Raw genomic sequence first — 27,632 nt, forward strand, 5'->3', positions numbered from 1 at the left:
GCTGCCCTAGGCCTGAGTGGGCCAAGTCACTTCTGAAGGGCCAGATAAACACTACATGTGAAGAGTAGTGAAAGGGAGCATTGATGCCTGACATGGCCTAGCGATTGGAATTACTGGTCAACATCATGTGGATGGACTCTTCGTGTTTGCCAAAGATGTTGCTGAAGTGGACTTTGCTGTTGGTTTCCTCTACTCAGTCAAAGCTCTTTATTACATGGGCTGCATGAAATCAAAGAAAACTTTCCCATTTCCTATGACATTTAACACAGAGAAGTGACATGCAAGTGAAGAAAGCTTTATGCCAGAAGAGAGATTTCTGCCTACTATGACTTCTCCAGTTAATATCAGAGAGGAAGTGAAGTAACCATCAGTGCTCAATATTGTAGTTTTTGCATATGCCCATCGCCTGTCCCAGGAAATCTTGAATGAGGCTCTGCAGCAATGGGCATGCAATTATATCAAGTACTGTGATATCCCATACATTGAGAGTGAGGGGCCCTGATGCTGTAGGATAATGACACTTGAACTATGGATATAGTTGGCACTAGTTTAAATACATGAAACAAAAACAAAAACTGGTGTGAATAAGTACAAATAACTCCATCTGGATGTAAAAAAGTCTATGATAACTTTACTGGTATGGAAATACCTAAGATGAAGTGTGTTTTAAGCAGCTTTATGTTAACAGCAATTTCTGTCTGCTTGGTTTCAGATTTTAGTAATTTAAAGGGCTGAATGGAAGTTCTCTGACACCACAGTAATCAGTTGTATGTCACACCACTTTTGTCTTGAGGCACTCTAGTGGCATCACCAAAGAAAATGCCTAAGAATAAAAAGTGTCCCCAAGTTCTAAATGGTTATTTTAAATGCATTCCTCTAAAATAGCAATTTATATTAATTTTCACAAAATAGCTAACAATGTGAAAAGGATTTTTTTCAAAACATTCTCTTGCCTTGGTAAGAGAATGGCGCTAGAGCCACAGTAATCAACAATGGGTCTCATTTGTCAAAATCATGTGTGCCTTTTGTGTCAAGGATCCCCACTTGACACAAAGGATCAAACATTAGAAAGCAACCCATTTAAAAGAGATCCATCTTAAACTCTCTCCTTAATAAGATATTTATTTTTGTAAATGAAAAGTATAACTACCACCTTGAACCTCAGGGCCCTTACCACAGCTGTTATTGGATGACTCAGACTTTGTGTTTAAATGCACCTTAAAAAGGTAAGATTTACAGAAACCATGACATATCAGTGTTTATTACAATGAATTAAGCAGCCAGTGATATAATTATAAGAAAGCAAGTATGAGTACCTTTTATAAATAGCATTCCAGAAAATCTTAAAATAAAGAATTCTAATATGCAAGGTAGAAGGCAGAACCTGGCTCCATGTTAAATGTATATTAAGTCTTACCATCTCAAAGATGCAGAGGGCTGATATAATAAGCATACATTATTCATTGTTTTGCATCTGGCTTACTTCATTCAACATAAATGTCCTCAAGATTCATCCATGATGTGTCATGTATCCAGCCTTCATTCCTTCTTGGAGTTGAACAATACTCCATCATATATATATAGGAGTTGAACAATACTCCATCATATATATATATATATATATATAATTTTTTTTAATGTGTATTTTTTAAATTCATTCATCAATTGATGGACACTTGGGTTGCATCCATCTTTTGGCAAGTGTGAATAATGCCACTTTGAATATCAGTGTGCAAATATCGGTTCAAGTCCTTGCTTTCAGTTCTTCTGGGTATATCGCTAGTAGTATGCTTGCTCGATCATGTGGCAGTTCTATACTTTGTTTCCTGAGGAACTGCCAAACTGTCTTCCACAGCAGCTCCACCATTTTGCATTCCTACCAGCAATGAATGAGTGTTCCTACTTCTCCAAATGCTTGTAGATTTCTGTTTTTTTATTAGTGGCCATTCTAGTAGGTGTGAATTGGTATCTCTTTGTGGTTTTGATTTCCATTTCTCTAATAGCTAGTGATATTGAGCAACTTTCTTGTGTACTTCTTAGCTGTTTGTATTTGATGCTTACCTGTCAGGTGGGTAGGAAGGGCACTATTTTTCCTATTTTTCAAATAAATAAATTCAGGGCCCAAGACATTAAGAGATTTTCATGTGGTCACTCTGCTAACAGAGAAAGAAAAATCACGTACTGAGACTCTATTATCTCCTAGGCGCTATATTTGAACTTTTGTGTATATTACCTACCAAATGTTAGGCATTATTTTTCATGTTTCAATCTATTCATTGAAACATGGAATAGATTATAATCATTTATCTAGGTCACCTGCATATAAGGCTGGGATTCGGTTAATACTGTCTTTTTCTCCTAGCATTTTACACACCCACTTGCTGTAGCTTAATCACATTTAATCTCATAATGTGTACAATCTAATAAGGATACTGAACATTCATTTATGAATAAAAAGCAATGCAGTTTATATACAAACAATTGTGGATTTTGTTGTATGTATATAACGTGCTTTGGGAGTTTAATCAATGGAGATCAGTCTAGCACCTTAAAGAATGGAAATATTTTTGATAATTGGGGAAAACAGGATTAATATCATGAGTAGAGTCAATGTTTATGGAAATAAGTTTGACCTTAGGGTGGGGATAAGGGATGTGAGCAATGGATGGACAGAGAGAGAAAGCTAGCAGGTCTGATAGTGAGACCTATTGGTGAATGTGGCAAAGGACAAAAATGTATCAGGTTACTGAGAAACTTATTGCCACCCTAAGGAATCTGAATTTATACTATAAACATCAAATATTGATGTCTTCCTGGGAGCACAGTAATATGGTTATATTATCAGAATGATCTGGCATTTTATTGGAAAGGGAGATTAGAAGAAATGAGACTAACCACAATAATTTACATAATAGGTGAAGAGAGGTATAACTGGAGAGACTCTATGATAGGAGAGAAGTGATAGATATAAGCACATTTTAAAGAATGAATAATAAATTGTAACTTTGAATAATAGAATAAAGGCTTATTTTCTTTTGAGTATGATATCATATTTTATATTATATTATCAATATTTAATACAGTGTCTGACATATTGGGGCATTCAATATGCATGTCCTGTGAAGATGATATATAAAATAATGTGACTTTTATATCTTTATTGCTAATAAACTTAAACATTATTCATACCTTTGATTATTTTTAATTTTTCCTGAAAACCTCTTGCTTTTGTCTTTTTCCTACTTTTTCACTGAGCCTTATATTTTTCTTGTTATTCATATATACAATTTGCAACAAAAAGCTATAGAACTTTTATATACAGGTGTGTTTAATTTTTTTCTCAATAATTTGCTTGCCTTCTAATTTTTCTCATGATGTTTTGACATGTACAGAAATTTTCTTTTTAAAATATTCATATCTATTGATCATTCCTTTTGAAATAGCTTCAATTCTCTTGCTGCTTAGAAACTTCCTATTCTGAAATTGCATAATCATTGATATTTTCAGATTTTTCCATTTTTCCCCTTTAATTATTTAATCAGTCTGGGATATACGTTTGGTGAATCATCCAAATAATTCTCTAATGTTAGTTAGATGAATTTTTTATAGACTAAGCAAGAATTTAATTTAATTGTAATCAAAATACCAGAAATGGCACATGATGAGATATGTAAACAGATTCTAAAATCTGTCAGGAAGATAAGCCAAGAAAATATAGGAGATTAGAAGCAGATATCAGTTATTAAAATGTGTGATAAATTACAATAATTTAAATGACTTCATATTATTTCAAGAAGAAAGATACATATCCATTACTGAATAGCAGTGGTCAAATCAGACATTCTTTGTCTTATTCCTGACTTTATGGGGGAAATTTTCAGTCTTTTACCATTGAGTATTGTTAGTTTTTATTTTTTTTATTTTTGGCTTTTTTTAATTAAATGTACTTTATCAAGTTGAGAAAGTTCCCTTAAATTCCTAGTTTTCTGAGTATTTTCATCATGAAATGGAATTTCGAAAACCAAATATTATCCAGATGCAAATCAAAGTGTATGGAAAGAATAACATCACAAATCAATCAAAAAAGGAATGATTCTTTTTGTCCTGTCCTAGGACTCTTTTAAAAGTACTTGGAACTTCTTTCTTTAGGTTTTGTTTTAAATAGTTCACTTAAAGTTTTATTATGGAAAATGACAAATACAGACAAAATAGATCTCCATGCACCTATCAACAAGTGTCAATAAAATTTTAAAAAGTTTGCATCTAATAGGTTTACCACTTTTATTTTTGAATGAATTATTAAAGAAATGCTTATTAAAATTTATAATTTTAATTTATCAGTTTTAATTTCTTGTGTAGGACATACAGATAGATAAAATCCTCATAGTAAAATATTCTTTGGGCCCTAAATAATTTTTAAGAGCATAAGGGAGTTCAGACACCAAAATTTTGAGATCCTCTGACAAGATGGATTTTATACCTCTTTGTTCCACATGCTTACCAGCAGTTGTTATTATCTGTTTTGTTTGTTTGTTTGTTTGTTTTTAGCCATTCTAACAGATATTACATTTTTAAAATTTGCAATTCATTAATGACAAATTATGGAGCTTATTTTCCTATGCTTTTTTTCCTTCTGTATATCTTCTTTTGTTTGGAGTCTGTTCATACCTTGTTTAGCAGAATTTATCAAGGAAATCATCTGGTCATGGAATTCCTTTGTTGGGAGGTTTTTGATTACTCATTCAGTCTCTTTGCTTATCAAGATCTTCTATTTCTTCTTTGGTATATCTAGGTAAATATGTGTTTCTAGGAATTCATCCATTTCACCTATATTATCTGATTTTTTTTAGCAAACAATTGTTCATAGTATTCTCATATAAACCTCTTAATATTTGAAAAATAAACAGATGTGTCTCCTCTTTCACTTTTCATTTTAGGTTTTCGTATTATCTCTCTTTTTTTGCAGTCTACCTATTGGGTTGTCAACTTTACTGATATTTTCCAAGGAAAAAATTTAATTTTGTTGATTCTGTTTTTTTTATTTTTATTTGATTTATCTCAGCTCTCATCTTTATTATTTCCTTCCTTCTGCTAACCTTAGGTTTATATTGTTCTTCTTTTTGTAGCTCCCCAAGATGTGAATTTAGATTATTTATTTGAGACCTTTTTTTTCAATTCAATTTTATTGAGATTGTTCACATACCATACAATCATCCAACGTGCACAATCGGTTGCCCACAGTACCATCGTACAGCAGTGCATCCATTATTCCAGAAAAGAAATAAAAACAAAAAAGAAAACTCAAATCCTCACATACCTCTAACTCCCCTTCCCCCTCCATTATTGACTTATGGTATTAGTATAGTACATTTTTACTGTTGATGAAAGAATGTTAAATTACTGCTAGCTGTAGTACATATTTGCAATAGGTATATTTTTTCCCTATATACCCGTCTATGGTTAACTTCTAGTTATAGTGGCACACATTTTTTCTAGTTCATGAAAGAGATTTCTATTATTTGTACAGTTAATCATGGACATTTTCCACCACATTCACTGTTTATCATTCTGATAGTTTAGCCTCCAACTTTACTTCTGGTGACATACCTGACTCTAAGCGTCCCCTTTCCACCACATTCACATGCCATTCAGCACTGTTAGTTACTCCTACAATAAAATGCTACCATCACCTCTGTCCATTTCCAAACACTTAAGTTCAATCTAGTTAAACCTTCTGTTCATAATGTGCAACCACTCCCCATTCTTTAGCCTCATTCTATACCCTGGTAACTTATATTTCATGTAAATGAGTTTATATATTATAATTAGTTCATATCAGTGAGACCATACGATATTTGTCACTTTGTGTCTGACTTATTTCACTCAATATAGTGCCCTCAAGGTTTCTTCATCATGCTTTTTTTTGTTTTTGCTTTTTTAAGATGGTTTTGTTCACCCACCATACATTCTATCCTTAGTAAACAATCGATGGTTCCCTGTATAATGATGTGTTTATGCAGGCACTACCATCACACTATCTATATAAAGGACATCTCCATTTCTTCCACAAAGGAGGAGAAAGAGTCAAAGAAGGGAGAGAGACAAAAGAAAAAGAAACAGAAAGAAAGAAAAAAATGACAGATTAAAAGCAACAAAAGGAAAGACAGGATTAAACGACAGTACAATAAAAGAGTCAGACAACATCACCAATGCCAAGAGTCTTGTACCTGTCACTTATATCCCCCTCTTATAGACATTTAGCTTTGGTATATTGCCTTTGTTACATTAAAGGAAGAATAATACAATGTTTCTGTTAACTACAGTCTCTAGTTTGCATTGATTATATTTTTCCCCCAATATCACCCCATTTTTAACACCTTGCAAAGTTGACATTCATTTGTTCTCCCTCATGTAAAAATATTTTCTACATTTTATCACAATTGTTGAGCACTCTAGGTTTCAGAGTTAAACAGTCCCAGCCTTTATCTTTCCTTTTTCCTTCTGGTGTACCACATGATCCTAACCTTCTTCTTTCAACCATACTCACAGTCATTTTTGTTGAGTGTACTTACATTGTTGTGCTACCATTACACAAAATTGTGTTCCAAACTTCTACTTCTGTTTTCCTATCTGTCTGTAGTACTCCCTTTAGTATTTCCTGTAGAGCAGGTATCTTGTTCAGAAAGTTACTGTTTGTCAGAGAATATTTTAAACTCTCCCTCATATATGAAGTACAGTTTTGCCAGGTATACGATTCTTGGTTGGTGGTTTTTCTCTTTCAGTATCTTAAATATATCACACCACATCCTTCTTGCCTCCATGGCTTCTACTGAGAATTCTGCATATAGTCTTATCAAGCTTCCTTTGTATGTGATGGATCGCTTTTCTCTTGCTGCTTTCAGGATTCTCCTTGTCTTTGACATTTGATAATCTGATTATTAAGTGTTTTGACGTAGGTCTATTCATACCTATTCTGTTTGGGTATGCTGCACTTCTTGGATCTGTAATTTTATGTCTTTCATAAGAGATGGGAAACTTTCATTGATTATTTTCTTTATTATTGCTTCTGCCCCCTTTCCTTTCTCTTTTTCTGGGACACCCATGACACATACAGTCATGCGCTTCATGTTGTCATTCAATTCCCTGAGAAGTTGCTCATATTTTTCCATTCTTTTCCCCATCTGTTCTTCTGTGTGTAGGATTTCATGTGTCTTGTTCACCAGTTCCTGAGTATTTTCTTCTGCCTTGCGAATGCTGCTGTTGTATGTCTCCATTGTGTTTTTCATCTCTTGTGCTATACCTTTCATTTCCATAGATTCTGCCAGTAGTTTTTTCAAACTTTCAATTTCTACTTTATGTTCACCTAGTGTTTTCTTTCTTTCCTTCATTTCTTTTGCCGTGTCTTCCCTGAACTCGTTGATTTGGTTTTTTATTTGATTTAGCATATTTCTTTGAAAATCTTTAAGTGACTGTTTCATTAAAGTGAAACAATATCTCAACCGCATCTTGATTGGGGTGTAACTTTGTTCCTTTGACTGGGCCATATCTCCATCCTTCCCAGTATAGTTTGTAGTCTTCTGTTGTCTAGGCATCTGGCTTCCCTGGTTACTCCAATCAGATTTTCCCAAACCAGAATGGGTTCAGATCTCAGAGTGGGGTTATATTCAGTTTCAAATCTCCCTGAGGGTGTGTCTTAGAGGTTGACAGACTCTCCTGTGAGGTCTCTAGCCACTGTGCTTTTCCTAACCTGCCCAGCAGTTGGCACCTGTCAGCCTGTTGCTCCCTACTGGTGTGAAGAGGTGAAGCCCCTTTACTTCTTAGCTTTGTTTGTTTCTGTTTTGACTGTTTTCCCCCAGGCCCTGGGGCCTGAGTTCTGAGGGGAGGGCAGATGCTAGAGTTAGGCCCCACCTCCTTCCTGTTAGAGAAGATTCACCCTCTAGGGAGCTATCTTCAGCATTTCAATAGTTCCTTTGTCTCTCTGACTCTGTCAGTTCCACCCCTGTCTGGGTCAGAGTGCTGTGAACTGAAAATGGCTGAGGCTCCACTGAGGCACTCAGGTTGAGAGAGAGAAAAAGGGAAAGAAAGCTCCCTTTCAGAGCCAGTCCATGCCCACTCCCCCAATTTTGCCCACTGGTCAGATAGAACACCTAGTCTTCTGGGCTCCCCCTCCTGGGGCACAGGTATTTTCTGGCTCTCTAAGGTCGGTCTATAAAATTCTCTGTATTTTTTTTAATTAACTTTTTTCCTGTCAGCCCCACCTCCTCTCCACTGGGAGCATCCTCAGGGTAATTTGCTGCTCATCTATGTTTGTAGCTTATATTCAGCAGTCCACATTTTTAAATTAAAACCCCAGTTGGAGCTAGGTTGCAGTATATTCACTTACTTCTGGAATGCTGCTCTCTCCTACAGTGAGGTCTTGCAGCCCAGGCTGCCATGGGGGGAGGGGTTCCCGGCACATTTCTGCAGTTTTTACTTACAGATTTTATGCTGCAATCTCAGCATTTCCACCTAATCCAGGTTGGTGTACAATATGTGGACAGTCATGGTTGTCCCCCAGGAATTGCTCCAGATTATTTACTAGTTGTTCCTAGTTGTTTATTAGCTGTTTCAGGGACTAACTAAATTCAACACCTCTTTATGCCACCACCTTAGCTCCTCCAAGATCTTTTTTAATGTAGGTATATATGACTATTAGTTTCTCTCTGAGAACTGCCTTTGCTGAGTCACATAACTATTGATAAGTTGTGTTTTTATATTCATTCTTCTATAAGAAGAATGTGGCTTTCTGGAATTACTTCTATTACCAATTTTTAGTTTATTCTATAGTGGTTGGAGAAGCTTTGTATGTTTTCAATCTTTCTTGAACTTATCAAGACTTTTTTGTGACCTAATATTTAGACCATCCTGGATAATGATTCATGGGCAGTTCAGAACACATACTCTGCTGTTGTTAAGTCTAGTTGGTTTGTAGTATTATAGTATTGTTCAAGTCCTCTGTTAACTTGTTGATCTTTTGAACAATTTTTTTTTTGTAGAGTTATCTCCAATCAATTCTCTCCATTATTGAAAATAGTGTATTGAAATGTCCAACTATTATTGTAGAATAATTATCATTGTAGAATTAAACATTTCAAATCTGTTAGTGTTGCTTCATGTGTTTTGGGACTCTGTTATTAGATGTACATATTTTTATAATTGTTGTATCTTCTTGAATTATTGATATTTTATTGATATACTTCCATTTTTCTTACAACAGGTTTTTTGACTTATAGTCTCTTTTGTCGGATATGGTATAGCCACCCCAGATCTCTTTTGATTACAATCTGCATGGAATATTTTTCCCATCCTTTCACTCTCAACCTATTTACATTGTTGGTCTAAGGGTATTCCTTTTATACAGCATATAGTTGGAGCATGCTTTTTAAATTCATTTGACAATTTATGCCTTTTGATTGGAGATTTTAATCCATTTATATCCTAAGTAATTTAAGATAATGCAGGACCTACTGCACACATTTTGCAATTTGTTTTCATATGTCATATGATTTTTTAACTCATTTCCTTTGTTAATGCCTTCTTTTTTGTTTATTTGATCATTTGTAGTGAAACAGTTTAATTTTTTCCTCCTTTCCCTTTTTTTTGTATAGTTTTAAATATTTTCTTTGTAGTTCCCATATGGTTTATATTTAATATTCTAAATCTAAAATAATCTAGTTTAATTTGACACAACTTAACTTCAATAGGATACAGAATCTTTTTTCCGATATCCCTCTGCAGCCCCACTTTATATTATTTGTTTCACAATTTATACCTTTATGGTTTCTGACCAATATAATGGAATTATGATTTTATTTACACACTTTCTGTTTTCATCATGTAAAAAATAAAAAATAAACATAAGACAATATTGTGCTATATACTTATCTATGTGGCTACATTTCTAGTGGATCTTTATTTCCTCACATGACTTCAAGTCCTGTACTTCCATCCAGAAATATTCTCATAGTATTTCTTATAGAACAGGTCTAGTGGTAATGAATGTTGTTTATTTCTTAATATATTAATTTCCTTACTTTTTAGGATACTTTTGCTGGGTATAGAATTCCCTGTTGCCATTTTTATTTTTCCTTTCTGCATTTTAAAGATATTAGCCTACTGCCTTCTTGCCTGCATGGTATCTGATGATAAGAAATTAGCACTTAAAATTATTGACAGTCCTTGTACATGATATTTAGCTAGCTTCTCACTGATTTCATGATTATATATGTTTTGGCCTTTGACATTTTGATGCCATTATATCTTGGTGTGGATCTTTATGAGTTTACCTATTAGGAGTTTTCTGAGCAACTTGGATGTGTATATTCATGTCTTTGGTCATATTGGGGTTTTTAGCCATTATTTCTTCAAATAGTCTTTCTGTCTCACTTTCTATTTCTCTTCCCTAGGAGTTTTCCATGGTTCTTGAGGCTCTGCTTGATTACTTTTATTCATTCTTTTTTCTTCCTATAACTGTTTGTATTTTCAGTTATCATACCTTTGAGATTGCTTTTTCTTTCTTCTACCTGTTCAAATTTGCCATTTAGCCACTCTAGTTTTTTCAGTTATTGTAATTTTCATTTCCAGAGTTCTATTTGGTTCCATTTAAAAACTTTAGTTCTTCCATGTATAATTTCATGATTTCCCTTAGCTCTCTGCCCATGCTTTCATTTAACACATTGATCATATTTAGGAGATTGACTCTGTGCCAGTTTGAATGTATTATGTCCCCCAAAGGCCATTATCTTTGATGTAATCTTGTGTGGGCAGACATTATCAGTGTTGATTAGATTGTAATTCCTTGAGTGTTTCTGTGGAGATGTGCTCCACCCATTTGTGGGTGACGACTCTGATTGGATAATTTCCATGGAGGTGTTGCTCTGCCCTTTCGGGGTGGGTCTAAGTTGAGTCACTGGAGCCATATAAATGAGCTGAAGGACAGGGGGAACTCAGTGCAGCTGTGAGTGATGTTTTGAAGATGAGCTACAGCCAATAGGGAGACTTTGAAGAAAGCACAGGAGCTGCAGATGAGAGACATTTTGAAGATGGCCATTTAAAGCAGACTCTTGTCTGGAGAAGCTGAGAGAGGACAAATATCCCAAGTGCAACTAAGAGTGATATTTTTGAGGAACTGCAGCATAGAGAGGAACATCCTAGGAGAAAGCCATTTTGAAAACAGAACTTTGGAGCAGATGCCAGCCATGTGCCTTCCCAGCTAACAGAGGTTTTCCAGACACCATCGGCCATCCTCCAGGGAAGGTACCCAATTGTTGATGACTTACCTTGGACACTTTATGGCCTTAAGACCATAACTTTGTAACCAAATAAACCCCCTTTATAAAAGCCAATCCATTTATGGTGTTTTGCATTCTGGCAGCATTAGCAAACTAGAACAGACTCCTTTGAGTAGTTGTTCCAGTGTCTGGATATCTCAGTGCTATTTCTGCAGCTTTATTGTATTCCTATGAATGGGCCATATCTTCCTGTTTTTTATGTGACTTGTGATTCTTTTGTTGATACCTGATAATTTGAATATTTTATATGTTAACACTGGAAGTCTGAGTCTCCCTCTTTCCCAGGTTTTGCTGTTTTGGGTAGTTTTGTTTTTCATTGTTGAATTCTTAGTTCAGATGGGATCTGTGTTGAGGCTCTGAATCAATGCTTATCTAAGTTTATACTGAGCATGTAGATCAGGCCATTGTGATAGGTTCTTTTCAGAAAAAATACACATACATATGTATGTGTATTCTGCACATACATATGTATGGTAGTTTTAAAAAATTTTCCAGTAAGCAACAATGTTCCTGCATGTCCAGGGTTCCCTTCCCAAATAAAGAAATTCTCCCCCTGGACCCTAAAGCTGTATTTTGTCTCAATTAGTTTTGACCAAGGTGACTGCATTTTGCTCATTTCTGTGCTACTTTCCCCACCATTTCTCTGCCCCAAGTAAATTCCAGGTTAGGAGACACAAATGATTGTCTTGAGACAGTCTTTCAGGTAGTGGAATTTATTGGAGCTATAAACACACTAAATCCATGTATTAAGCATCCTAATAGCCAGATAGCAGGGCCATGGACTGGAAACATCAATGACCTCTGGGGGAAGAGAGAGGCCAGGAAACAATGAAAGTGTCCCACAAGTTTCCTATGTCATTTTAGGTTTTTTTTTTTTTTTACTGTTTCATTGTTCTCTTTGTTGTTTTCCCTTGGTTGTTCTCCAAAGTTCTAAGAAAGTTACCTCTAAGAGTTTCTGCTTGTTTTTCAAGGTTTTCTTGTGGGCAGATCTTCCTGCTTTGCCAGGTTGCTGGTGTCTCCAACCCTGTTTTTTAATGGGGTCATTCTGTTTTCTTATTTTTGAGCTTTAAGAATTCTTTGTGGATTTTATCAGAAATTTGTTTGCAAATATTTTGTCATAGTCCATGGCTTGTCTTTTAATAGTCTTAGTGATGCTTTCACAGAACAGAAGTTTTTAATCTTAATATAACCTGAACTTATCAATATATTCTTTCATGGACTGTGCTTTTGGTGTTGTATCTAAAACTCATCAAAAAACTGTTGATCACTGTGCCAGTTTGAATGTATTGTGTCCCCCCAAATGCCATTATCTTTGTGGTCTTGTGGGACAGACCTTTTGGTGCTGGTTAGATTTGCTTGGAATGTGCCCCACCCAGCTGTGGGTGGTGACTTCGGTGGGATACTCCTATGGAGGTGTGACCCCACCCATTCAGGGTGGGCCTTGATCAGTGGAGCGATATAAAACATGCTGACTCAAAGAGACTGAATGGAGTGCAGCTATGAGTGACGTTTTTAAGAGGAGCAACCTTGCTAGAGAGGAACATCCCGGGAGAAAGCCATTTTGAAACCAGAACTTTGGAGCAGAGGCCAGCCATGTGCCTTCCCAGCTAAGAGAGGTTTTCCGGACGTCATTGGCCATCTCCAGTGAAGGTACCTGATTACTGATGTGTTACCTTGGACGTTTTGTGGCCTTAAGACTGTAACTGTGTAGTGAAATAAACCCCCATTTTATAAAAGCCTATCCATCTCTGGTGTTTTGCATTCTGCAGCATTAGCAAACTAGGACAATCACCTATGCTCTTTCCTTCTAGTAATTTTAAGTTTTGAGGTTTGCAGATAGTTCTGTGTCACACTGTGAGTTAATTTGGGGAGTATGTGCAAGGTCTTTGACTAGGATCATGTTTTTGCATAAGTGTGCCTAATGTTCCAGCACTACTTATTTATTTTTAATACAGTTTTATTGCGATACTTTCACATATCATATAATCATTTACAGTGTACAATCAACCATTCACAGCACCATCACATAGTTGTGCACTCATCACCAGAATCAACCCTCGAACATTTTCCTTACTCCATAAATAATATAAAACAAAAAACTAAAAATAAAAAAAGTAAAAAGGAACATACAAAACATTCCACCCCCCATCCCACCCTATTTTCGTTTTGTTTTTTTGTCCCCATTTTTCTATTCATCTGTGCATACACTGGACAAAGGGAGCGTGAGCCATGAGAGCCTTACAATCACAGTCACACTGTGTAATCTACATAGCTATGCAATCATCTTCAAGAATCAAGGCCACTGTTTGCATTTTGACAGCTTCAGGTATTTCCTTCCAGCTACTCTAATACAATACAAACTAAAAGGGATATCTATATAGCATGTAAAAGTGCCCTCCAGAGTGACCTCTAACTCCATTTAGAATCTCTCAGCCACTGAAACATTATTTTGTTTCATTTCACTTCCTCTTTTTGGTCAAGAATTTCTCACTCCCATGATGCAGATCCAAGCTCATCCCTGGGAGTCATGTCTCATGTTGCCAGGGAGATTTATACCCCTGGGGGTCATGTTCCACATAGTGGGGAGGGCTGCAAGTTTGCCTACTGCATTGGCTTAGAGAGAGAGAACCACATCTGAGTAACAAAGGGGTTCTCTGGGGGAGATACTTAGATACAAATACAAGTAGGCTTAGCCTCTCATTTGCAGCAATAAACTTCATAAGGGCACACCCCAGGATCGAGGGCTCATCCTACCAAATTGTTAATCCTCAGTGTTTGTGAGAATATCAGTAACAACCCAGGTGGAGAAGTCCAACATTTCTGCATTTTTCCCCAGTTCCCCAGGGGGCCCTGAAAATATATCCTCATTCTCCTGCCCAAATTACTTTGGGATGTATTAGAATTTCACATTACTGTGTGCAAACCTAAAAGATCTCACTTCCTATTCAAAGTTCCATGTAATTATGGCCAGCACTATTATTTTAAAGACTATCCTTTCTACACTGAATCATCTTTGCTTGTTTCTCAACATCAGTTTACCATATGTGGGTGTCATTTTTGCCTCTCTATTCTGTTGCCTTGAACTACCAGTCTATTCTTTCTACAATGCTGCACTGTCTTGCTTACTCAATGCTTATAGTAAGTCTTGAAACCTGGTGATGTGAACCCTCCAACTTTGTCCTCTTATTCAGTTTATTTTGACTATTTTGTTTTTTTGTCTCTCCATATACACTGTACATTGGTTATGAATAATGTGACAAACATTTATGTACAACTGTTTATACACTAGAGATAGATTTTTATTCCTTTTTGGTATATATCTAAGTATGCTGCCAGGTTTTTTTCCAAAGTAGTTGCAAAATTGTACAACCCCAATAGCAACTTAAAAGGGTTTCAGTATCACCACATTTTCACCAACACATGTTTTTGTCTATCTTTTTAACTAAAAGATGTGAAGTAATATCTCATTGTAGTTTTTATTTGCATTTCTCTGACAACTTAATATGAACAAGGTTGTTGCATGCACAAGGACTTCACTTCTTACAGGTGAAAAATATTCCACTGTATGTATATACCACATATTATTCATCCATTCATAAGTTGATGGACACTTGGGTTGTTTCCATCCCTTGTCAATTTTGAATAATTCTGCTGTGACCATCAGTGTGAAAATGTTTTTTGTGACTCTGCTTTCAGTTCTTCTGAGTATATGTACCTGGTAGCATAATTGAAGTATTGTATGGCAATTTTATACTTAGATTCTTGAGGAACCATCAAACTTGATCCCACAGCAGCTATACCATTCTGCATTCCCACCAGCAGTGAATAAGTGCTCCTATTTCTCCACATCCTCTTCACCACTTGTATTCTACTGTTCTTTCAATAGTGGCCATTATCGCAGATGTGAAATTATATCTCATTATGGTTTTGATTTACATTTCCCTAATTGCTAGTGATATTGAGCATCTTTTCATGTGCTTTTTCCATCTGTAGTTCCTCTTTGGAAAAGTGTCTATTCAAGTCTTGTGCCCACTTTTAAATTGGGTTGTTTGTCTTTTTATGATTGAGTTGTAGGATTTTTAAAATATATTCTGGATATTAAATGCTTATTGGATATGCAGTTTCCAGATACTTTCTTCCATTGAGTAGACTGCCTTTTCACTCCTTGACAAAGTCCTTTGAAGTACAATAGTATTCCATTTTGAGGAGGTCCCATTAATACATTTTTCTTTTGTTGTGTTTTGGGTATAAGGCCCAAGAAACAACGCCTACCACAAGATCTTGAAAATGCTTCACAACATTATCTTCTAGGAGTTTTATGGCCATGGCTTTTTTATTTAATTAACAGAGAGGCAAGGGTAAGAGAGTTGCATTGCACTGCCAGGTGCCCCTCTCTCACCCCCCAAGGTGGTCTTGCTGGCTGGTGAAAAGCAGTGCACTCCTGGGATGGCTGCTGCTTGTGAAATCCAATCTCCCAGACTTGCAGCCTGGAATGTCTCCACACAGGAGTCTGGAAATCCCTAGACAAAGACGAATCACACCAACAAGCTGGACTCTTTGCCTTAGTGCACAGTATTCCTTCCCCACCCAGATCCAGTGGCTTCCAGCATATGTGGGGTCCTGTGGCCGTCACTGGATTTTCACCTAGTCTGGACCTTGCCCAGCAGGCTGGGGAAGTCCAGGAGAGGTGAGGTTGTAGGAAAGAGGTAGCCAAACAGCACCATCTTCTGGGAAGATGAGGAAAGTGCAGACTGGCAAGCTGCTTCTCTGCCCAGCTTTCCATAGACTTTTGAAAAGCACTGCTTCCCCTGAGATAGACCTCCACATTAGTGTGCCTGGGAATTCCTGACAAACCATGTGTCAAAGGAGACTTTCAATGCAAACCCAAGCAAAAATAAAATATTAGATGAATGAGGGAAACCAACTTTCAAAATAGTCTAATGAAGATAATCAAATGCCAAGAAACCAACAATAAAAATATCACAAACCATCAGAAGAAAGAAGATATGGCCAAGCCAAATGACCAAAATAAAGTCAGAGAAGACTTAGAATTTGGAACAACTTATCAAACATGTTCATACAAATAGCCTAAATTAATTTCAATGAAGTGGATAAAGAGATAAGGGATATCAAGGGGACACTAGAAGAGCATAAAAGATAATTTGAATGAATAAATAGAAAAATAATAGATCTTATGGAAATGAAAGGGATAATCCACCAAGAAGAAATAACAATCATAATTGTCTATGCACTGAATTAAGGTGTTCCAAAGTACATGAGACAAACACTGGCATTAATAGTGGGAGATATCAACACAACACTCTTTCAAAAGGTAGAACAACTAGACAGAGAATCAACAAGGAAATAGTGAACCTAAATAATATGATAAAATGAATTAGGCTTAACAGACATATATAGATTGTTGCATCCCCAAAGAGCAGGATATACATTATTCTCAAGTGCTCATGAAACATTCTCCAGGATAAATTATATGCTAGGACACAAAACAGGAGCAAATAATTTTAAAAAAGATTGAAATAATTCAAAGAATTTTCTCCAATCACAATGGAATGAAGTTGGAAATCAATAACCACCAAAGAACTGGAACTTTGACCAGCATGGAGTTTAAACAACACACTCTTAACAATCAGTTGGTCAAAGAAGAAATTGCAAGAGAAATCAGTAAGTATCTGCAGATCAGTGAAAATGAGAACATACCATACCACAACTTATGGGATGCAAGAAGGCAGTGCTGAGAGGGAAATTTACAGCTCTAAATGCTTACATTAAAAAGGAAGAAAGCGCTAATACCAAGGCCTAACTGAACAATGTAATAAACTAGGGAAAGAGCAGAAAACTAACCATAAGCAAATATAAGAAGAGAAATAACAAAGATTAAAGCAGAAACAAATGAATTGAAGAAGAGAAAGAAACAATAGAGAGAATCAATAAAATCAAGACTTGGTTCTTTGAAAAGATCAATAAGATTGATAAACCCTTAACTACACAGACAATGTCAAACAGACAGAAATTGCAAATAAATAAAATCAGAAATGAGAGAGGGATCATTACCACAGGTACTGCAGGAAAAAAAAAGATCCTACCAGGATACTATGTACAACTGTACACAACAGAGATATTCAATCAGTCATCAAAAATCTTCCTACAAAGAAAATCCCTGGGCCAGACGGATTCACAGGGGAATTTTATCAAACATTTCAAGAATTAACATGATTTCTTTTCAAATTCTTCCAAAAAGTTGAAGAAAATGGAAAACTACCTAACTCATTCTATGAAGGTAATATCGGACATAAAAAGACAAGAATTGTATGACTTTACTGATATGAAATAATCAGAATAAGGAAAGTCCTAGAGTCAAAATCTAGACTACCAGGGGTGGGGTGGGGATAGGGAATTGGTAGTTAATGCTTAAATTGGACAGAGCTTCTCCTTTGAGTGATGGAACACTTTTGGTAATGGATGTTGGTTATGGTAGCAGTACATTTTGAATACAAGTAACACTGAAGTATATATTTCAATGTGGTTAAGGGGGTAATTTAGGTTGAATATGTTAGTAGAAGAAAAGTTAAAACAAACATAGGATTGTGCAGCATAGGGATTCCTACTAAAGTGATGAACTGTAGTAAGTGGTACAGGCCATCAGACAGAGCAGAATTATGCCACAGGTTAGACCAACGCATAATCAACTTTGATGAGACTTTGTACTAAGCATTATTTTTGAAATACCTTAAGGCTTTTTGGAATATTGTGATCAAATGAGCATATTATTCATATAGAAAAAACATGCTTTTTGGAGTCCAGAGGGTGGAGAGTGGTGATCAGAAACTCTATGTACCCCAGAAAAAACATGTTGCTAATCTTAATCCACTCCTTTGGGTGTTACCCCATTGTAAGTAGGACTGTCTGATGAGGTTACTTCAGTTAATAAGGTGTGGTCCCCATATTCTATTGGCTAATAGAATTCAAGAGGTGGAAAAACAGAGTCCGTCTTCTGATGGGAAGACCTTCGAAGTTATATTGCAAAGAGTGCAGACATGAGTAGAGTTTTGGACATTTTGTAATCAATCTACCATACTGCATGTTGGGGCAGGGGAAAATCTTACGTGTCTATCAAAATCTTCTCTCCTAGAATGCAAATAGACATTTGCACACCAATGTACATAGTGGCATTATTCACAATTACCAAAAGATGCAACCAACCCAAGGATCCATCAAAAGAACAATGGATAAACAAAATGTGGTATATATATTCAATGGAACACTATTCAGAATTAAGAAGGAATGAAGTCCTGACACAGTGACAACATGGATGAACCTTGAAGATATTATGTTGAATGAAATGGCAGAAATAAAAGGACAATTATCATAGGATCTCACTAATATGAACTAAATATATCATGTAAACTCATAGACTTAAAAATCTAGACTATAGATTACCAGGAGATAGAATGAGGCTGGAGAATGGGGGTCAGTTGCTCCATATGTGCAGAATTTTTAACTGGATTGAACTTAAACTTTTGGAAATGGATAGAGATGATGGTAGCATGTTATTGAGAATATAATCAACAGGGCTGTATTGTGTGTAATTATAGTTGACAGGGGAAATTTAGTTTTATCTATGTCACCAGAAAGAAAGCTGGAGATTAAAACATTGAAATGTATAATACAGTGAATCTTGTGGTAGACAATGACTATGATTAACAGTACAAATATTAAAAAAGTTCTTTCATGAACTAGAACAAATGTACAACACTATTACAAGGTGTGCCAGTTTGAATGCATTTTGTCCCCCAAATGCCATTATCTTTGATGTAGTCTTGTGGGACAGACTTTTGGTGCTGATTAGATTTGCTTGGAATGTGCCCTACCCAGCTGTGGGTGGTGACTCTGGTGGGATACTCCCATGGAGGCATGGCCCTGCCCATTCAGGGTGGGCCTTGATCTGGGGAGCCATATAAACATGCTGACTCAAAGAGACTGGACGGAGTGCAGCTGTGAGTGACGTTTTGAAGAGGAGCAAGCTTGCTAGAGAGGAACATCCTGGGAGAAAGCCATTTTGAAACCAGAACTTTGGAGCAGATGCCAGCCACGTGCCTTCCCAGCTAACAGAGGTTTTCCGGACGCCATTGGCCATCCTCCAGTGAAGGTACCCGATTACTGATGTGTTACCTTGGACACTTTATGGCCTTAAGAATGTAACTGTGTAGCCAAATAAACCCCCTTTTTATAAAAGCCAATCCATCTCTGGTGTTTTGCATTCCGCAGCATTAGCAAACTAGAACACAAGGAGTTAATAATAGAGTGGTATATGGAGAAAATGTACCTGTTGCAAACTATGGACTAGAGTTAATAGTAATATCTTAATATTCTTTCATCAACAGTAACAAATGTATCACACCAATACTAGGAGTCAACGATAGGGGTATAAGGAGTATGGAATGTTTAGGGTTTTCTTTTTTGGGAGAATAATGAAAATGTTCTAAAATTTATTGTGGTGATGAATGCACAACTATGCAATGATTCTATGAGCTATCAACTGTATACTTTAGATGGATTGTATGGTATGTGAACACATCTCAATAAATTGCATTAAAAAAAGGTGTGGGCCACTGTAATTGTGATAAGTCTTAATCCTCTTCCCTGGAGTCCTTTATAAGCACAGTGAAATTCAAACAAACAGAGAGAAAAACCACAAGAAGCTGAAATCAATGAACGGAGAAGAGAATAGAAAGTCCAGGGGAGGCTACCATGTGACAAGCTAAGGACAAAGAATTGCCAGCAGCCAGCCCTACAAAGCCACAGTCTTTGAGGAGAAAGCATCATCTTGATGATGCCTTCATTTTGGACTTTCTTTTAGCCTCCAAATCATAAGATAATAAATTCAAATTATTTAATCCATCCGATTTCATGGTATTTGCTTGATCAGCCCAGGAAAATGAAGCAATTTTAAAATTCTACTTTCATGAATTGTAACAAATGTACCACACTAATGCAAGGTGTTAATAAGAGGATATTATAGGAACTCAGTGTTTACTCATGATTCTTTTGTAAACCTACAACTTCTCTAACAGAAAATAAAAACCAATTCCATTGCCCCTAGTCAATATATATATTAATTCATAATACTTTAAATTTAGCTCCTAATTTCACTTCTTAGATGTGTGTAATAGTTGATACACTTAAGTAAAATGCATTTCCTACTGTGGATCATGCTAAAAAAAGTTGGAAGACAATTATTCTATAAAAAGTAAATTACAAGATTGATCAAGAAGTGAAGCAGAATTTTGTCTCACTAGTTGGTGAAGGAAGAAGAAAATATTTTTACCAATATTTGAGTTCTCCATTTGCCATTGTGTTTTGGTTGAAAGTTGTAAATGTGTTTTGTTTCTTTTGAACAATGGCATAGGGATGTCTTGGTGATGGAGGTAAGGAGAGGTGGGGAATCAAACCATCTGAGTTCACATTCTGTTTCCACCATTTATTGACTGACTCATTTTGTGCAAGTTGCTGAATTGCTCTGCACCTCAATTTCCTATCTATAATATGAGGATTGTAAAAAACTGGCTTTATTGAGTTGTAAAGGTTAAATTAGCTCCTACACAGAATGTACCTGATACAGTGTTTCGCACACAGCAAGTGCTCAACAAATGTTATCATCATTACAAATAAATGAAAGAAACTTTAGGGATAGAGCCCAACAATGTGAGATTTAACAAGCTCTCCAGTTGATTCTGAGTTTGAGAATCAGTTTTAACAGAACCAAGATGATAATGTGAATACTACAGAATGAAACTGATAACACTAATAGTACTACTACTATTAGTAATAGGCATATATCAGGGAAATTTTGGCATATAACTTATACACATATTCAATAATATTCTGCTATACTAGTCCACAACCTAGATTTTGAAAAAAACTTGTTCTGCTTTTAATTGCCTGCTTGTGTGTATTTACCTGAATCCTAATATCTTGTTTCTTTGAGTACAATCTAGGAACATTTTGTCTAGTAATATTCTGAACAGTAGAAGTTTATTGTAAAATATCAAGAAAAATATATATGTAATATGTATATATATCTACATGTATATAAATATAAAGAAAATATGAATTCCTTTAATCTTCAGGTTAAGAAAATAATTGCACCTTCATAATAAAGAGCATTTCTATAATATAATTAGTATTTCAATGGAGTTGTTTTAATTACCAGTATTCCAGACAACTAGATGAACTTGACAATATATAAACATCATTTACATCTAAATATCCACTAAATAATACACAAGTATATTTTAACAGTTACTTTTTATAGCAACTGACAGAATATCATGTTCAAAATGTGGACTTCACACAGGTACATATTTTACCTCGCTTTTAGTATCACACTGAAGTGATGTACAAAATGGAATACATTTTTAACATAGGGGAGAATGAGGTCACATGAATTGGCTCGACATTTTGTTGAATTTCTAGAAGACATAAGAGATGGGATTGCACTGAAGGACAAACATAAAAAATTATGGAAATATGTATATATACAGAATATATACTATTGCTGACAGGGCGACGCAGGAATGAGACACGGACACAAAGCTAAGAATTAAGGGAGCAGGGGGCCCACTTGCATCTCGTGCTAAGTGGAGGACAATGCAGCCTTGCTCCAGCTATTTATTTCAGAAGATCAGGTGTATATGCTAAAGGTGCTCAGGTCGGGGAGAGCCCACCAGATACCTATATTTACATCAGGTGTATCCAATCTAGGTTTACATCAGGTGAATACAATCTAGGTTTAAGATAATGGTAGTCACAAGACACACATCTTTACAGGGCGGGCCTGCATGGCATTCTATGCAGGCCTGCGGCTCAGCGTTCTAAGCCACCACCCTAGATATGCCTCAGGCAACATGGAAGACTCAGTTTCCCACAATATACAGATCTATCTATGTATCTATCATCTATCTATACCAAATATACATATAATTTGTTAACAATGGTAATTCATTAAAAGCTACTGAAAAGGCACATGATTTAGTTAGAGCTATCTTTATGAAGAATAATTGGGCAACAGTGTTTGGGAAGCAAGACTTGATGTGGGGGACAAGTACCTAGAGTTTTGCAAAAACACAGACATGAGTAGTTTTAAAGATTGGGTTCTCAGTGCTATTCCAGTAGGAATGTGTGCAGAATTTTAGTGTTAAGAGTAGAAAAGAAGGGTGCAGACCTAAAGATAGATGCGTCATTATACTTAAAGACTATGGAGTGTAGGGAAGGCTATCTTTCAAGGACTTTTCAGGAATAAAATATCCAAGATCTCAGTCATTTTCATATCTCCTCATTCATCCAGTGGGCATTGAAATATCACATCATCACATTATTTGAATTTTCGTAATATGCAACCAAACCCCTTGGTTTTCAACAACACATACCAATAATATTAAAGTGTTATTGATTTATATATTTTACTAACTTATTTTAATTCTGGGAAAACTGCTATTGTGTCATATCTCTTTTTTGACCTGTCCCACGCCCCAACTTAATTCTAATTTTTCTATCTAATCTATTAGACTTTTGAATTATTGATGGTTTTCAGAAGGCCCAACAGCATACAAACACAACTGGAAAGGGCAGAGTGAAAGGCAACACATCTTTTCTCATATCTCATTTATGCACACTGAGCTGAGAGCAGCATCTTACAGTTTTGCCCTGTCTTCACTGGTTTAACTCACTTCACATTTTTTTCTCATTGAATTCCCATTTCTGTTTATTTCTCTGTGTGGTTCATGAAGTGAATCCCTATAAGAACTGAAATTTAACATTTCTATTTAGAAAGTTATTGATGGCTAGCAGAATTGCTGGGACTTACATGAGCTCACCCAAACACAAGTTTGCCCCCAATATAGAGTTAAGTGTGATATGGTCTCCAGGATACACAGTGTTTTAGAAATCAAAGACATCTTACTCAAGCCCATTTCAGAGGACCCACACTGTGTTACCACTTAATACATTTACAGAATCACATTAAAGAACTTATAAGCACTTAACATGTTTACAATTGTTTTCTGTTTGAATGACATGTATGACATGATTAAAATTCCTTGTATGTTTTGAATAATATACACAAACATTTTAAGGAACTAATTAGGTTCTAACAGCTCAAGTCATTTAAACACTGGAGCATGGCATGTAATTATTTAGCATGCTGTTGGGTTCAATTTGCTAGTATCAGGTTGAGGAATTTTACATCTATATTCAAAAAGAAATTGGTCTATATTTTACTTGTGATGTCTTTATCTGGCTTTGTTATCAGAGTAATGCTAGTAATGATAGTAATGTAATAGTTTCCTGTAAAATTTCATAGACTGTGTTATGCAAAGTTGCCTGGTTAAAATGAAAAAACAAACAAACAAAAAAACAACAACACAATAACAAGTTTATAAAATTTTTTAGGACAATTATACTTACAGTAAACTTAAGGCACTAACCCAATCATAGCCAATTCAAACTGAACAATTTTATAACTGTTTTAATCACAAGAAAATGTATTACTAAGAGAACTTCACTTTATTATTTCCCTTTTAACATTTTAGCCAGTGAATCTATGACTTTCTTATTTCTCAGGCTGTAAATAACTGGATTTACAAAAGGAATTATAACAGTATAAAACAGAGAGTCCATGATATCTTGATCATCTGCTTGAGGCAATCTAGGTTGCACATACATGTAGAGAAGGGGGCCATAATATAAAGAGACAGAAAAGAGATGGGCTCCACAGGTGGAAAAGGCTTTCCTTATGCCTTTTACAGACTTCTTTTTTAAGATTGTAAAGAGAACAGATGTATAAGAGAAAAGAACAGTCATAATTGTGAATACCTGAATTGAACCAGAGAAAATAAATACCATCAGAAAATTAACAGAAGGGTCAGTACAGGAAATCTTAAACAGTGGTATTACATCACAGTAGAAGTGATGTATTATGTTGGATTTACAGAAGGTTAATCTGAATAAAAAGCTCTCATGAATTAAGGCATGAAGAAGGCCACCAATAAATGACAGAACTGACAACTGCATGCACAGTCTATTGGTCATAATAACTGGATAAATTAAAGGTTTGCATATAGCTACATATCGATCATATGCCATTGTAGCCAGGAGAAAACATTCTGTGGTTACACTGATTGCAAACGAAAAAAATTGTATCATGCATTCAGAGAAAGAGATCATTGCAACTTTGGCTAAAAAGCCAATTAACATCTTAGGAGTCACTGTGGATGATAACCAAGCATCTACAAATGCTAAACACCCAAGGAATAAGTACATGGGTGAGTGAAGGTGAGGATCATTCAAGATTAGAGCAATCAGTCCTAGGTTCCCCATCATGGTGATGAGATATACCACCAAGAACATCAGGAATAGGGGGAGATGCCACTCTGGTCGATCCATGAGTCCTGTGAGAACAAACTCTGTCAGCAATGTTGCATTTTCCTTTTCCATGTCCTCAATCAATGTCACTGAAATAAAATGGAGCAAATGTAAAAAGAACATTCACTCAATATTTGTAAGTAAAATATTGGGGGAGGGAATGGAAATCAAACCCTCCTCTTATCAAAATGACATTTTAATTTGATTTAATATTAAAATAATTGGTGGAAACTATTTTGGAGGATGGAAGAAATGGAAATGAATGCAAGTGAATCAGTTCAAAATGTGGAGGAATTAACAGATTTAGGAAAACATATTCTGCATGGATGTTAAATATATAGGGATGCTGATGAGAGTGGAAAGGAAATTCTATGTGAGTGTGATACATTATCAGATTCAGGATTAAAAATTTTTGAAGGGTTTGGTTTACAAACTGAATTGAATGCCATGTGCAGGATCCTGAACTTTATCCCTCAGGCAATAAGCATGCACTGAAATCTTTTAGAACAGGGAATGGTATTGTAAGATATTTTAAAATTAATTACATGATATTGTAGAAAATAGGCTACAGGGAGGAAAAACTGGAGAAGGGATGCTAATCAGGAAACTGAATGTTTTCTTTTGGTTTCCAAATCAGATTACACATCAGAATTGCCCTGTGGACATTTTTAGTGCTAAAAAGAGATTGTGAGATATTATTGTAAAGATTCATTCATTATGACAAAAATGAGGTCCAGGAATATGCATTTAAAAAAATGCATCCCAGATGATTGAATATGTGATGTGTCTAGTCCATGTGTGATATGACATTAGGAGTAATAAGAAAGATGTAGAAATAGATTAAAAAAATTCATAAGGTACTATCACTAGTCCTCAGTGATTTATTAGATTTTAAAGAGATGGTCAGTGAAGAAGAGAGGAGTCATTGGGTGTCTGGGTAGATGTTCCTCAAAAATTGAAGTTGAGAACTCAAATGTGTCAGTAAATTTATGCAGAGAGACACCCTTGGACCTCCAGGTGAGATGTATTAATAATATGAGTCTACTAGAGCTTAATAGAAATAATGTCTTGAAGTCATTGTGGTACTTGAAGTAATGGTTATGGATCTGTGGGAACAGTACAGAGAGAAAAGAAAAGAACAAGGAAATTACTTTGAAGAAATGTGGTGTTAAAGGGGGCAGTGGATATATATTATTGACTGGATGGCCAAAAACTGATCCCTTTCCCACCACAGGAGTCTTGGTGGTGATCATAGGCTTCCATCCAGTCTAAAATCCAAAAAACCTAGAAACTCACTTTTGCATCCCATTTGCCCCTAGAGTGAGAGGACATGACTTAGGTTTGGTCAGTCAAATACACCCATTCAGTATTTGGAATATGGAAGAGAGGGGGACAGGTTTACAAGGACAAAAGAGAAGTGTGTCAAAGGGAGTCAAGGCAGCACTGTCAATACTCCAGAAAATGCCTCCTGCAGCCATGCCAGTGATGTCAGCAGTAGGAGCTTTGGCATCAGAAGTTGAGCAGCTGTGACTGCAGCTCTCACTGAGCTAGGGTGGGGCATTGTTTTGAGTGTTGACTGGCTGTCTATCATTCTTCTGTTTCTGCAAATTTTCATGGGTGAATTCTCTAACCTCCCTAGCAATTCTATGTTAGAGAACACTTTCATGTAATAAACTCATTTTTTGTTTAAATCACCAAAGATTGTTTATGTAACTTGAGACAAAGATTTCTAGCTGGTACAAAAGAGAAAGGGCAAACAAGAAAAGTACAGTGAGCAGAGTGGTCAGTAAAGCAGAAGGGAAATTGGGAAGCCCCTTGTGGAAGTGAGAGAAGACAGATACTAAAGAAGGACAAAGTGAAGTGCAGTGTCAAATGCCAAAATAAATGTTGTGGTAGGATAAGAAGTGAGCAGCGATCACTGAATGTAAAATTTAAGAGATTAATAGTGGCTTTAGTGAGAGCAAGCTCCATTTCATTTTTGTGTTATTGTTGAAGAGATTGAAAAATGAGAAGTGAACGGGAAGCACATGGTGCAAAGAGTAAGGATAATGATACAGTATTCCATGATACTCCATGACATTTAGAACCAGGTGGCATTTGTGTACAGCCTGTAGACAAATATATAATTATTTCCTGAGGAACATTTGAGAAGAGCAGAGAAGAAGGAATCTAAAGGGGAGCAAAAGTAGAAAGGGAAATTTGGATAAGTGTGAAGAAAACAAGAAGAGAGGGGAAGAGAAATAGGCTGAAAGTAACAGAGATGAAGATGGTAGGAAAATGAACCTAGTGGGAGAACAGAAGTATCAGAGAAAGGTTGAAGATAAAATAAAGGGAGAGACTTAGCAGCTTGAGGTATGTGTGTCTCCACTCTGATATTCATAAAAAGTTCTGTCCGTCTTCGTGATTTTTTTCTCATCAAAATTCAAAGTTAATTTTTCTATAGAGTTTGTGGTTGAAGGAAGGACTTTGCTTTCAAATATTACTTTACAAACATTGAGTAGTTCATAAATACAGTAGCACTGCTTGAATGTTTTTCCATATTTAAAATCCATTGCTTGCTCTATATTTGCAAGTACTACTACTTTTCCTAGAGAATACCTTCTTCTCCAGCAGGTTGTTTAGCAAGAATAAAATGGAGCCAAAGACTAGCTTTTGATCACAGACTATATATGTAACCCAAACCAATAATTCTAGTTGAGTGGATTTTTATTTGAAATGGGCTCCCACACAACCCCAAACCATGCAACCCCAAATCACTCTCAGATGCAATTTGTATTATGGGCACTTTATAATTCATATATACAGGAAGGGGCAGTGGAAGAAAACATTTTCTGCATATTTCCCAATCTAGATGGATAGATA

The 27,632-nt window shown here is 35.9% G+C and overlaps 1 protein-coding gene and 1 pseudogene across 1 annotated transcript; one reads left to right on the forward strand and one right to left on the reverse strand.

Annotated features, from left to right (window-relative positions):
* Positions 1–214: 214 nt before the first annotated feature.
* Positions 215–502, forward strand: LOC119531316 (annotated as a pseudogene).
* A 23,413-nt stretch (positions 503–23,915) lies between these two features.
* On the reverse strand, positions 23,916–24,842 carry LOC119510865 (olfactory receptor 5H8-like). The gene has a single exon (XM_037805319.1). The coding sequence runs from the start codon at positions 24,840–24,842 to the stop codon at positions 23,916–23,918; it is 927 nt and encodes a 308-aa protein (XP_037661247.1).
* Positions 24,843–27,632: the final 2,790 nt, after the last annotated feature.

This window comes from Choloepus didactylus, chromosome 1, assembly GCF_015220235.1.
Source record: "Choloepus didactylus isolate mChoDid1 chromosome 1, mChoDid1.pri, whole genome shotgun sequence".
NCBI lineage: Eukaryota > Metazoa > Chordata > Mammalia > Pilosa > Megalonychidae > Choloepus > Choloepus didactylus.